The 14,884-nt window shown below is 36.2% G+C and overlaps 1 protein-coding gene across 1 annotated transcript in view; it reads right to left on the bottom strand.

Annotated features, from left to right (window-relative positions):
• RIMS2 (regulating synaptic membrane exocytosis 2) overlaps window positions 1-14,884 on the bottom strand; it is a 492,192-nt gene that overhangs the window by 49,362 nt on the left and 427,946 nt on the right. The window contains 1 exon segment of the mRNA XM_067292312.1: window positions 10,631-10,872. Within this exon segment, the coding sequence (XP_067148413.1) occupies window positions 10,631-10,872 (242 nt within the window).

Raw genomic sequence — 14,884 nt, 5'->3', positions numbered from 1 at the left:
ATATATACATCCCTGAACAGGAAAAGACAGCTCAACTTAAATATGCCTAATAGTATTAGAGAAAATTCAATCATATTATTTAAGCAGTAATCAGAAGGCTATGACAGAAGCTATACTAGCATTTCAGAAAAATCTTAAAGGAATTCCTCAGTCATAAACTACTAAAAGAAAAAAAATGTAGCAAAAATAAACCGTTCACAAGTATACAGCTTGAACTAGATTCTCAAGTTTCCACTGAATTTAGATGCACTTGTGACTTCTTCAAACCCTCACTATCCATTGTCAAAGCATTTGATAATTGCTAAGTATATGGATTTGTTTTGCTTTAGCTTCATCAAATGGAAAGAAAATATTTTATCCTAGAGCAGTTCAATAGCAAGATGTACATGCAGAAAGACAGAAAAAAATAATTTCATAAATTATTTATTGCTGTATTGCTAAAACCTGGACTTAGTAAGTCAAGTCCCTTGGCTCTTGCCAACATGGAGAAGGGAGGTACCTTCCAGCAAATGCAGGTTCTGCAGGTTCTGGCCAAGGGACAAATCTGGTAAACCTCACTGAAGTGCAACTACAGGACTGTTCTCAAGAAACGTAGAGTTGGCAATTGCTCTATTTTATAAAATTCGAGAGGAGAAGAAACAGAATCTCTGTCTCACTCTCTGTCCCACTCCTCCCCTTTTTACATTGCAACCTAGAGGACTAATCCAGGATTGGGGGAGATCTGGATTCAGAGATCCTTCTCTGCTGGAAAAGACTATAACATTTTCTGCTTTCTTGGAGAGTACACAGCACACATCAACTCCAGTATTTTGCAGTGAGAATAATTCCTATCCTATCAACTGAAGTTGTGCTAACATGCAAAAAATGGAAGATCCAAGAGGCCAAATAAAGCATTGATAAGAGAACCAAGACTGCAGCCTAGTGGTTAGGGCACTTTGTTCGTGAGTAAAGGGGTCCAGCTCCCTGATCCAAGCACTGCTCATGTGTTTTCTGTGAATCATCACTGTTACATTTAGCTAATTCTAAATACTCTCTTTATACCATTTCTTCTGTAAGAGTTTTCAGTTAGTGGCACATACAGGTTTTCAGTGATAGTATCATCACACTTCTTCAATGCAAGAAAAAGCCAACCTGAATGGTCTGGAGAAGGCTAGATGTATATCCCAGTCCATTCTGAGGGAAACCAGCACAAGGAGTTGAGAAACACGCAGCAGCCCACACAATTGTATTCTCAATATCTGCATGATTTCCTATTAGCAGTATATCTTGGGCGGTGCTTAAAATCCCCCTTTCATCCTACAGAGACAATAGATTAGAATCTTATTTATAATACAGGCATAAGACATCCTGATGAAATGGGCAGTCTGAGAGTACAGCAAAACACATCTTTTCTAATACCACAACATGCATACAGTTGCATATAGGTTGAGGCCAGAGAATTGTCCTAAATTAGTTTGCAAAGCGTGCCTTTAAAACCACCTTTACTTCTTGGGACACTTTCATGATTTTTATGTTGAGACAATTATTTTACAAATTACCTTCAATCCTTAGAAGCAAATCCTCATTTATCAAAAGGGTAATAATGGTATTGCTGATTGCATGGGCACTGTTAAAGTCATAATTTCAATACTGATGTATGACTTGCTAAAGGACATTTAATACTTCTTTCTCTGTAACTACAGTGAAGGAAATCCTGTGTTATTATAAAATGCTGAATTAGAAAAGATGCAGCCCTAAAGAATCTGTAAATGCAAATGTTGCATTTATTTGTTTTTGATGCTAGAAGCATGTTTTTGATAAGAGTCCAAGAGCAAGGTACACAAGCCCTCTTCTTGCTGGCCTTCAGAGATCTGGAGCAAATCTCCTTCCATGGCACAGCATCATTCAGTAAAGGTGCTCTATAGAAGCAATGTATAGATGAATGTTATCCTTCTGGAATAATGCAATCACTTATTTTTAGCCATGTTAAAAATTGGCAGTACTAGAAATGTTATTTCATCTGGAAAAAAAGTAAAATGGAATTTTATTCCCTAAGGTATAAATTATATGCTATACAGATACAGAATAATAATTACAGCTAAGTATCTCAGGACCTTTCAGGCAAACTGAAAAGTAAACAACTGGCAGAATAAAAACATGAAATCACCTATAAAATTCTTTTTGCTCTCAAATTTCAGTAGGATGAAGTCAGAGTTCTTTTTCACAGAATATCTAACAAGAAATTCATATATATTATATCACATGTTAAGTAAAGGATTATAAAATCACAAAAGGAGTTTTCAAACTAGAACTGTCTTATGGAAAGCCTAAATTATTCTGCTGAACAGCTCTCATATAACCTAAAAGAGAAATGCTCTACGAATTGAATTAATTCATGAAGAACTGTGACTGTGATGACTCTGCTTATATAACAAGGCAAAGAACAAACCTTGTTTATTGTGAAAACAGAAATAAAAGAACTACAAACTTGTGGGGAGGAGATATGTATTTTTTTTAGCAGGGTTCTTATGAGAATTCTTGTGTTCTGAAAAAGAAAAAATAGTTTAGCAGTATTCTCACCAAGAAAGATCACCCTACATTTCTCTCTCTATTTATACTGCTAATTATGAAAAGAAGGAAAATCTGGCAGAAGGTCAAGCTAAATGTTCTGATCTCACTTACAGCTTTCTCCTTTTTTTCCTTATTAATGAGATCAAGTGGTAATATAAGTAAGCTGCTTTTTTAAGGAAAGGGTTGACAACATGGAAAATCATTTTTAGAACTGTAGGTAGAGTTTATTAATCATATAAATGCTTACAACCAAGGGATTTAGCATCACCTCCACCACAGCTGGAAAGCTCACAGGTGGAAATCTCACTGAGTTGGTAACTACATATTATAGACAGAGTTCGTTCAATGAGAGTTTTGTGACTGGGGCACTATTGCTCAGCTGGCATACATGAGCTGCACATCTTGTCCAAAAATTAAGTCTTTTATTCTTATTTCCATTTCTCATTGGAGAACTTTCTTCTCATCTGCCTGGAAGTTCTGCTTACATATGGCATAAGGTGTCTCCTATGTGCTGTATGTTAGAAGTGTCTTTCAGAGGACCACTTCTGTAAGATCGCAGCTAGTACTCACTGGAGTTCAGTTCTGACACCTCAGCCATATATTTCTTTTCACCACATGCATCTCTCACAGGAACTTTATGAAATATCAGGAGTCAAATATGTACCCACCTTCAGAAAGATTGTTACAGACAGTTATATCAATTTTGTACTGGATTATTATCTTCTTTCCTACCTTCTCCTACCTACAGAAGAAAACTTTTTAAAACAAAAATCTATCAATTTAGTAAAATGTAGTTAAAAGCTTGTGTGATCAACCTCTTTAGTTTGCTACTAAGTATATTTATTTCTTAGAATACTCTCCATGGTTCATTTAGTAAAAGCCGATTAATGCTCTTGGCAATATATTTATCATAATGACACTTTCTCCTTGTCATGGATTCAGGTCACATTTCTCAAGTAATCAGTACGATAAATTGGCCTTAATCTCTTGTCAACAGCTAATCCTATATTTCTCTCAATGCAATATGGGTTTATTCTGAAAGTAAATCAGATTATACATAAAGAATACTGATACAAGTGTAATACTACAAATTAGAGCAATTCATTAATGTTACCAAACTGTCTCTGAAATGGGAGTGGAAATAAAAACCCAATACAAAAGGCTTGATTCAAATCACCTGAATTATGTATGTGATTTAAAAAAATTAAAAGGCATGGCAATATTAGAAGTAGCGCATCATAATTTAGTTGCAGTTTTGGCCACATAAATTAATTATACAGTTAAAGAATGATAATGTATATTACGAAAACAAATATACATTTAGCTCAGTAATTTCTTTGCTTACCATAGTTTATCTCATTTTAGACAACAAAAGACAATTGATGTAGGTTCTCCTTCAGTTTCCAGTTTAGAAGTGATAAATCTTTTTTTATCTTTTTTTAATAGAAGACACATACTCCATGCGTGGTAAAAGACTGCTTTTTATATAAATCCCAACTTTGAATTGAGAAATGTGAAATCCTATACAAGACCAATGTTCACAATAGACTCCTTTTAACTACTCTAGTAATTGAGGAAATTGCTGTACAGGCTATATAACCAGTGCATGACAGACATAACTGACACTATTCTATTTACGGATATAGCACTTTAGAATCTAGCTTCAACACTCTATAAACCATACAGAATACAAAATTTGGCTTTATTAACACACATATCAAATAAAATTCAACTCAAGCTTTCTGCCTTGAGTTTGGCTTTGATTTTAGAGAGCTACTTCTCTTACGCTTCTTGTAAAAAAGAAGATCAACCCATAAAATACCAAAATTTCAAAATACTTTAACCTTGTTTCACTGGATTTACCCTTTGGACCTCTCCAAAATTTGTTAAAACATAAGTGTCTCTGTTTGATGAACACCATTCAATACTCCCAGGGACAATCATCATTTTATTTGCACTGAATCAACTGATTTCTGTTTCCTTTTTACAGATAGATATAATTTCAAGACTATAGTACCATAGTTTAACCACACCAAAATTATAAAAGATACTATGAGGATTCAGAGCACCACAACACACTGTCCCTAAGACTCTACTCTCACAGCCCTATGGCCTCACTGGGACCTTGCGCCACAGACAGCATCACCTTGCCAAAGTTTGTCTTTTTGCTAAAGAAGGGGCATTCTTTGTCCTGGTCATTAAAAAAGTTCTAGTTTAGTTCTAATGTGTTTTTTAAAACTTGCCTATGTCTTGACTGGCCTTGGACAGTTTTTCCAATGCTTTCCTACAACTTCTGCCTTGGTAGAGTTCACACATTAGAAACAGGGTAATTAGCTTATATGGAACAGCATGCTGCCACAAACAAACTGCTTTGGGCAGTGCCAGCCTACCCCCAGGGTCATCTGCTAGGGTTATGTGCAGGGCTTTCCAGAGTAGTGTACCTTGGAGCAACGCTCTACAGAGATGCACAAAGGCAGTTTATTCTATTCAGACACATGGTCACAGCTCTCTACTGTAAATGAAACTGTTTAGGCTACTGGATATAGTGAGCCTGGGAACATAATAGGTCTTGGCTAACTGAAGAAAGGACAGCCAGGTATCCACCTGCCAGAGACACCGCATTTGAGTCCAAAGGAAGATCTAAGATAGTGCAATCAGAAATGGCCAAAGATTTTACTCAGTAATGAAATATAACTGAGGGTTACAGGCTTAAATCTGTGTGAAAGCCTGACCATCAGTCCTCTCAGAGATGTCTGGCAGAAAAAGGATTGCATTCCAGATATGAATAGCCAAGCAAACACTGTTAGATGCTCGTTGGGATTTGCATTTTGTCTTTTATTTTCCCCGGTAAAGAAAGTCAGGTTTTTCACTGGGAAGAATGTCTGTGGAATCATGACCTGAAGGTCACAACACAAACCCTTTCTGAACTGCCAAATCTTAGCTTTTAGGAATGACAGGTTGAATCAAGCACAGGGAGTATTCCTTTAGCTATTTTCTATGCACTGAAAAGGGTATAGGAATATAGAACCAAAGTCAATTCCGATTCACCTTGCCACTTCACTCTAGAGTATGTTGTCTTTTACTTAAGTCTTATTTATACTAGCAGACTTTCCAAAATCTTTGAGACTACTTTTGTTATCCAACCATTAGCTTGATTTCAAGGTCAAAGGAATTGCAGGGATTTCCATGCTCTTTTTTAAACTTGGCAAAATACTGACCCTGTATTTTCTTGCACTTAAAGTTTTCTTTAAATAAAACAATAGGCAAGAAATATCACAACAGTGATGCACATTGTTAGAAGGGGGCAAAGTAATACGAACTTTCTGAAAATAAATTACAGCTCTTCTTTTAGTACAAATGGAAACCAGAGAATGAGTTTCATCTATTTTTGTTCATGTTTTCTGTATTCTCATGATCTTAACACTGGCAATTTTTCTTCTATTTGTTTTCCCATAGGGATAGTGATCCAAAGAGCATCATTTAAGATCTTTTCCTGTAACGGACCTGGGGAAAAATGCCACCCATATTTACTGTATATTTAGATTCTTTTGCTGTCATCAACTGAAAAAAGGTCTGTTCCTAGTGACTGTCCTAATGAGGTTAGATCCAGACCTGTCCAACTTCTTGAATTACAATTTTACTTTCATAAATTAACCTCAATGGGCTTAGTCATCAGATTTACTAGATTAGCAATTTTCTAAGCATTTTAAGACTGTATTATTATATCTCTCAGAAGAACACAGCACTGCTTATATTGCTTATTCAGGTCTTTGTCATATTTCAGGTGCATTCAACTCTTTCTCTGGAGGCCTTCCAACACAGAACATACACTAACCATAATTGAATGAAATCAAAATACCTTTCTTAGGACAGAACACCAATGATATCTTCTCATATTTTACCTTTATTTGATTAAATACACTGATATCTAGTTAGATACTCCATTAATTTTTCTAACATTACTGTTTGCTTTCAAGATACTCCTTCAACTTAGAACTTACTCTCTGCCTGCATCACATCCTCTTTTATGCAGATTTGCTTGTTCATGGACATTATCATTTCTGTATGTGATGGACTGTATCTTTTGATATTGTTCATGTTGCCTTCAATACTACTAGCTTTGTATAATTACTAGGTAGCTGTTTGCAGGGCATCTTAATGTCCTAGGGATTGATCTCCTGATTTTTTTTAATTGTTTCCTTACAAATCCTCCTAAGTTACAAGCAGACTCTTCTGAGTAACTTTCCCTGATTGAGCTTTCAGAGCATCAGCTACACTCTGCTTTGTACTGCATGGTACCTCCAGTATTATCAGAGAACTAAAGACATTTTTTGTTTTGGTATTTTAGTCAGGAATTGGAAAACAATGTATTGTAGTTCCTATTGTCTGCTCTTCTTCTTCATAGATTGTTCCATGTGAAACGAGGGCAGGAGGGGAAAAACCAGTAGAGAATTGTTACCTGAGATGGCATCAAAAGTTCTCCTTCTCTCAGTTTTTATGTACTTTTTTTGTGTAACAAAAGGAGATTGTCCTTTTTGCCTTCTTCTCCTTTTCCTAGGTCTTACTAACTGGTAGTATTATATTTCACATTAATATATGCTGAATATAGTTTGCGAGCAGGTCCATGCAGCGACTGTGATTTTATACATTCTCTATGTCATCTAAATTATTATTATTAAGACAGTTACTCCCTTTCTTCCCCTCAGTAACAACAAACCAACATACCCTCTACTCCCCAAAACACAAGCAAGAATTCCTGCTTGAATAAGCTAAAAGAATTAAAGAGTAAAATAAAAAAGACATTATATTGTATATATTTAGAATGTCAATTTCCCAATACTATGCCTAAATAGCAAGAGATAATATGTTGATAGTACATTGAAAGAACAGTAAAAATGGATTGCTTATGGTATTTATTGTATGCCTGAAAAGTCCTGAAAGCAATCATAATAACCTACTTTCAAAAAATTTCTGGCATAATTTTAGTTATAAAATATGAATGAAGAAAACTACTGAAATACAATTACACTTTACAAGACACTAGAAAGAAATTTTAGAGACACTGATAGACATTTCTTTACTGACTTCAACATGTGACAGAGTTTATAAAAACTTAGTTGCTATAAATATGACAAATTTCTGTAGATCTAGTATTGTTTTATCTCCTGATATCAACATGCTTCTTCAACCCTGCTATGTCAACTAAGGAGATACTTGGCTGACCACTTGAGCATAATGTCTTCAGAAATTACCTAAAAACCCTTTATACTTCAACTAGTTTCTATATAACAGTGCCTTGCAATCTGAGTATCACCTGCCTTTCAGTTACAGAACTTATAGGAAGTCTACAGCACATTCGGTATTTTGATATTAGGCCTTCTGTCAATGCTTGTATCAATACATGATTTCTTTGTACAGGCATTTAACATCTCAAACAGGAACATAATGTGATAAAACAGGGGATACTTATATATTCATTAAATAAATAAACTGAAAGTTTTAAACCTCTGGCATTCATGTATAATAGTGGTGCCCAATATTTTCTTTAAGATGTGCCAACGGACAGACACTAAAGATATGCACAACACTTGTTCGTGATGTGACCTCCACCTCTCCTAACCAACAGGCCTCATATTGCTGGAGACACATCTCTGCACACATACTGCTGCCAGGGGCCAAACGATCTCTGACGTGGTCACTGGCATGCTCACTATATGGCCAGCATGCACATATGACCCAATTATTTAAAAGAAGCACATGCCTGTCATGATAGTGACAGCCACATGTGGCCACAGGACAAGCCCCTTCGTGTCATGGGATGGGAGATAGGTCAGGAGCACTTGCCTAATAGGGCAGCAGGAGCTGGTGCATAACAGCTGTATAAGACAACCCATGTCCAATCTATAAACGCAGGGCTTTTTTGGAAAAAGACAGCAGGAGCAGGGCTGTGCTCTGCATGCAGAGTCCTGACGGCAGTAGGACTTCCCTGAGTGCAGACCTCTTCCGGGGAGGAGCAGAGGGAGAATGATGGCCTGCCAAAGCCATGCAGATCCCTCTGGTCTCTGCTGCAGCAACTGAATACAGTTTCTGTATTCATGAGTTTTTCAGAACACCCTCTTCATAGTGAATGCATCAAGAGACCTTGAGCAATTTTGAAAGATTTACATTTCACATTTGTCCATAACTACACCATCTAATCAGTTATTGGGCAACTCACCGGATATAATAGCAAGAGAGAAGCTTCAGATTAAAAGTATTGTCCCAAATAACTAATTCAGCATGGTATTTAAATCAAGTCTAAGCAAGCCACACAGTGATACAGATCCTCTCTAGCACCGAGAAACTTACAGGTGAAAAGCATATGAAAAGCTGACATCCTTCTTGAATTCATTTAATATCTCTTACATTAAGACAGACCAGATTAGATCAGAACTAGTAATGTAGTGCATTATATTTGATTTGACATCCACATACCTGTGTGATCCAGTTGATACAGTTACATACCTGTTTACTATTGCACAAGCAAGAATAACAGATTTCTGGGTGAGTATGCAGCTAGGTTTTTTTCTAGACATTTCCCAGATCTGTATAAAAATGACTTCATCTTTCCCCCCATTCATTTGAGCTTGGAGAAAATACATGTATGAAACTGCCATTTCCATAACCAGCAACTGAGCTGGTAAGACAACATACTCCTGCAAAGATCTGCCTACTGATGGAGTCATCAGTGTCTGCATGATTTTCAGAGCTTGCACTATGTACATTCTTTTCCCTCTGCTTCTTCATTCCTTCCTTTCTCACACAGTGTTCAGTAAGATGCACACTCAGACCTCCCTGCTCTCTTTCTGTGCTCCCCCTTCTTCTGCATCTCTTTCTTATTCTTCCTTTCAGTGTCCCCTTTCTCCCTTCTACTCTTTCCAAGTTTTTAAGTCCCCCTCTTACAAATTTTACTTACAAAAATTACCACAATTTTTGACATTGCAAAACATCATTTTACTCCGTTTACTTGAACATTAAACCTCTCATCACTTCAGTTTCACCATACAAACTGCAAACTTTTCAAAGAAGTGAAAAATCTCTTATCAATGTTTGAAGAGTGTTTAGCACAATGGAGACCTTCAGATGGGACCACATATTGTTAAACACTATTTGTAAACTGATGTTGAACCATACAACAACATTACACCTGTTTTACTTAGATACTGAATATATAATGTATCTCATGTATATATACCTTTAAATATATAAATATATGTATGCACATATTTATATAAATTGCTTATTTATGGATTTATATAAAATAATTTTAATACAAGTAATCCTTTTCCACATAAAGTACACTAGTTCTACACAGCTTCCTTAATTGACAATGAGAACTTTTCAGAGTGCATTATATGGATTTTCCCTGAAATAGGAGGAATTAAAAAAGTGCGTAAGATTTAAAATGCTTTGAGTGTCAACGTGGAAAATCTGTTCATTTTTCCAAGGTCGAATATTTCAGTAACAAATTTTAACTGACATAACCAGAAACGAGGAAAATCTATACTGATGGTGAATATGCTTGTAAGCTGAAAAGAAAGGAATTAAAAAGCAATAAAATGGTTGTACTAATGCAGCAAAATGTAATATACAGTCTTGTTCATGAAAATTGTTTTGTTTCAAAATAAATGTCCCATGTTCAAATATGAGAAAAAACACTGAAATATGCAAGCACTATTCGTAACAAAAGAGAAGGAATTTTGCAACTGCATTTTAGCCATCCTTCACAAACTATCAACAAGAATTCCCCAGAACATAAGTACAGCAGCTTACATTGGTTCCTGAGAAGCAAAGGGATTATTGCATTACGTCGGTTCTAGCAAGGGGAAAAAGACAAGCCTCAGTCCAACCTGAAAAGGATCTTTGCTAAAAAAATAAGTTTAGTAAATGTCCAGACAATTAAAATGTTTAACCAATTTCTTCTCTCCCTAGAATATTGTTAATGAGGCAATGTCAGCAGGATATCCAAAAAATTCAATTGTTCATGCATAATACGTACATTTAAATCATAATTCAAGAGAAAAAAAAATCCAGTTCCTACCAGTTTGGCTGAGTTGGGATGTGCTGCGGCTTTTTCGCGAGAGGCCCACAATGGCGACCATCTTGGCACCAATGCTGGAGCGTCTCTTTTTGCCGCCACCACCAACAGTGCCCACTGCCGTGTCCGACTGGCTGCCATCATTCTTGTCGAGTGTGTACATGTCCCCACCGATGCTGGTGCTCTTGGTCATGTTCTTTCCTGAGGCGCCCATCTGTCTGCTTTGCATTTTGGATGTAAAGACACTGTCAGCCAGTGGATGGATAAACAGTGCAGACAAAGAGTAAAAAGGGGAAGACAGAAAAGGACAGGTTTCAGATGGAAAGTTTTGGGACACTGGAGGGTAAAAGCAGCTAATTCACACAGGTAGGGTTTGTTTTCTTAGAGGTAAAGAGGAACAACTTTAATTGTTAGGTTCTTGTTTGGTCTCCTGTAAACATACTTGACTCATCCAAATTTTGTTTTAAACAGTAAGCTCTTATTTACTGATTGTCATTACCAGCAAAAACATATCAATAATTTAATACATTAGGATACTACATATAGAATTTCTTAAAAATTATATGCAAAAAGACCAGTATGTTCATACACATTTTTATTTGGTTCTTAATGATTTCAGTGTTGCTCTTCCATATTTTGCTTATCAAATCACAAATATTTGTTCCTCTAGTTTATTAACTAAGTAGATTCTGAAAATGACTTGAGTAAAGATTGCCTGGGCCAGGCAAGAAAAACAAAGCAAATAAAGCACAGAAGATGTCATTTACAGTGCTGCTTTTTCCAACAGGAAACCAGAGGTGCAGAAACCCAACACAGATGAATAGTAGTTACAAGTGAATTTTTATCTGATCAGACTTTTCTTTGTTACTAGAAAGTATTGTACTATGTTGATATCTCATTATAATAGCCCATAAATGTAATTAGTCAATAGGTAATATAAGAAGTGTTTTCCATGCTTTTCCATGTGGTAGACCCTTCAGTAAGCCAAAGCAAAGGCACCTCCTGGCTCCCCTCTATTGTTCTGATGATCTTTCTGCAGTAACTGCAGTGCATGATTACTTGAGAAAGATCTGAGAATAGGGTAAAAAAAGGCTACGTTAAAAGAAAATTTTCTTCAGTACAAAGCTTATCTAACACATTATTATCCCCATCTCTCTTATATGTCTCTTCTATGCTTTCCTTGAGATTCATCTATCATAGTATCAAGTTTTTACCTTTGTCCACACTTTTTCCTGTTGAGGTAACAGAGCAATATAGTGATGTTGGACATTTGCCATCCCCCTAAAAGTGCCATTATCTCCAAGTATTAATTGTCACTGTAGAAATATAAGTACTGAAACACTGAAAGTGTTTCCTGTTGCTCATTACTGTCCCATCTTTCAGCTCTTATGATATTTGTTTAATGATAATTTCTTCTGTTAATGGTGCTGACATCTACAAAATATGTTATCTATTTATTTAAGCAGGCAAGACACTTCAGAAATATACAAGCAAATGAAATGTTTTAATGACAGCAGATCAAAAGGACACTGTACACAAATGCAATAGGGAGGATACCACATCCCAGGACATACAAACCAAAGAACACAGTTTTCAAGCCATCAGACAAAAGGTCAAATTGTGGGCAGGCTGACACATAGTGGACCCAGGGCCTGATCTCCCTGTGGTCCGGGTTAAGGGACTTTTCCCTTGCACAGAAATGAAAGTCTGCAGTGAGGATAGCAGTACACATCCAAATTTTGCCCTGCCATGTGATAGGTCTGGAGAAATACCCAGACTGGAAACTCAAAAGCACATGTAGGCCTGATAATAAACACAAAGGATATTTTGATTTCACTGAAACTTCCTGCATAGAACTTAGATCTTTATTATTCTATTCAGTATGACATATCTCATTAATAAGGCCGTGCTAGATACAGTGCCAGACAATCCATAGAGAAAAAATATGTGGGATATTTCTGGAAATCATGAGAAACAATTAATTAAAATCATCACTATATAAAGGCTAAAAAAGGTTATTTTTGCTTTTTAAATATTTTTTCCAAAACATACAAAGGCTATTCCTAGAGCTGTGAGGCTTTACCCATCAGCAAAGGGATCTGGAGTGGATTTTATTCATGAATTCATATATATACATATATATATACATACACATACACATACCAATTTGCTTCTCTGCCCAGGGGAGTGTGAAAATAACCCAGGTTCCCTGAGAAGCCTGTTTCGCTGGCTGGGGAATAGTTCTGTGATAGCTGTGGGTCCTTTCTGTGCCTTTGGGCTGAACAGAGAGGTTATGAAAGTGCACACACCTGGCATGGGTAATTTTTGACTCCTTTGCTTATAGTTAGGCATAGCCACACTGTTTTTCCCTTACCTATAATGGCTTAAATCTATTTCAAAAAAGGAAGGTAATGTTGCTTCTTTATGAAGTTTTACAATAAATGTGCTGTCGATAAAACTTATCCAATAAATTAATACAGTGCCCTCAAAAGCAAAGACACCACTGGGTCCCTTCCAGCTGATTCAAGGGGAAGTGAGATGAGGCATCAGGTTTGGAACAATGATCCAACTATTTAAGATATTTGAGAGCTACCTGTAAAGTTTTTTGCCCTTTGGTTGATAGCTGCATTTGCATGAGGAGACAATATGCTTGGAGTCAAGCCACAGCATGAACAGAGGAAAATATGGGAGCTGCCTTATCCAGGAAGCAGACCTTAGGCATGATGTCAAAAAATATTGGGTGTGCTTCCTAAGGAAGTTATCAGGAAAAATCTGAGTTAGTATCAACAGCCGGACAAGCACAAAACACAGTTGAGAGCTAGCCTTAGTGTTCTTAATTGGACAGATAATAACAAAGGTTTGAAATCAGTGGTAACCGGAAAGTTGTTTCCATATCCTTTTTCATTCCTTCTTCTTATTATATGTTAGTACATATTGACGCACATTGGTAAATTTAACACTAAGAAAAGAGTGGGATAGGATGTGGGTAAACAGGAAGGCACAGAAGAAAAAAAGTGGATCTCTATTTCTGGGGCTTTTTAACGCTATGACAACTCATTCATAAGATGATTATATCACATGCTATATTTTCCTTTAAACTAACACCTTTAGGTATTGCTTCATTGAAAGGAGATGCTACAGAAAGTAATTCTCAATTTCAACACTATCTTGCATATAACAAACACCAGAGAGAGCTAGGAAGGACAGTGTCAAGAAGAGCTCATATCTTCAACATTATCTTATGCAAAATTCTTCTAAGAATGAGAAAATTATAACCCTTTAACCATTAATGCTATTTTTAAACCATGTTTTCTAAGGGAATATGATTAATGTGAATGTGTTTTCTGTCAGGTCTCCTTCTTTTCAATAATTTTTAATCAGTCGTATTCAAATTTGACACAGGAGTAGGAAACTAGAGCTATTCAGTTCTTGTTTTTGACCTGTTTTTGAAAACAGATCCTTGGAGAGAGACCTTCCCTTCGGGGAAAGGCTGTATGTAAGTCTTTATTCAATCTCTGATATTTCGCATGAGATTTAATTCTTACAGCATAGGTTAATAGGAGGAGTATTATTCCTACTGTTTGCAGAACAACCTATTCCACTAATGCATTTTTCAAGAATGACATCCAGAAAATCAGTAGGTTCCTGTCATATTGTTTTATAAGTAATATTAACCCTTAGGAATGGTCATAGCAGTGAAAACAGAAATCTTCTGTTTTCTCATAGAACTTGTACTGAGAGGAAAGCTCCCATTTCCTGAGTCTAATGTGCCTTTATCACATCGAAGTACTTCATGTGTCATTGCCCAAGACATATAATTCTATTACAGTGCAAAGGATTGCAACAATTACCCCTATTAAAGAAAACAAAGTGCTTAAAAAGGTTGGCATGCAAACAAAGTTGCTATAATTTCACCAGGCAGTTAATTATGAAAGCACTATGCATTAGAAAGATTCGCTCCTTTGTTGCTGTTTAAGGGCTTCAGTATGGCAAAATGAAGATTTGCTCTGTATACCTGCTAACAGTGAGGTAGCCTTCATTCAGTCAGGTTCTGTTGACCAACTAAGAAAAGTAGGAGTGAGAATTCAAGTAAGGAAAAAGGAATTTAGATTTAGAATTGTTCAATGCTAGTAAAAATGACTAATATTGACAGCTCATTCACAAAACCCTTTTTTTCCAATAGGGGTCTAAAAATATTTGCTTTTATTCAAGGTTTTTTTTCCTGAAAAAAAAAACCCAGCAGGGAAGACATCCTTG

The sequence above is a fragment of the Apteryx mantelli genome, chromosome 2 (genome assembly GCF_036417845.1).
Source record: "Apteryx mantelli isolate bAptMan1 chromosome 2, bAptMan1.hap1, whole genome shotgun sequence".
Classification (NCBI taxonomy): domain Eukaryota; kingdom Metazoa; phylum Chordata; class Aves; order Apterygiformes; family Apterygidae; genus Apteryx; species Apteryx mantelli.
Note: the sequence above shows the minus strand (reverse complement) of the source record. Positions and strands in the feature narration are given on the sequence as shown.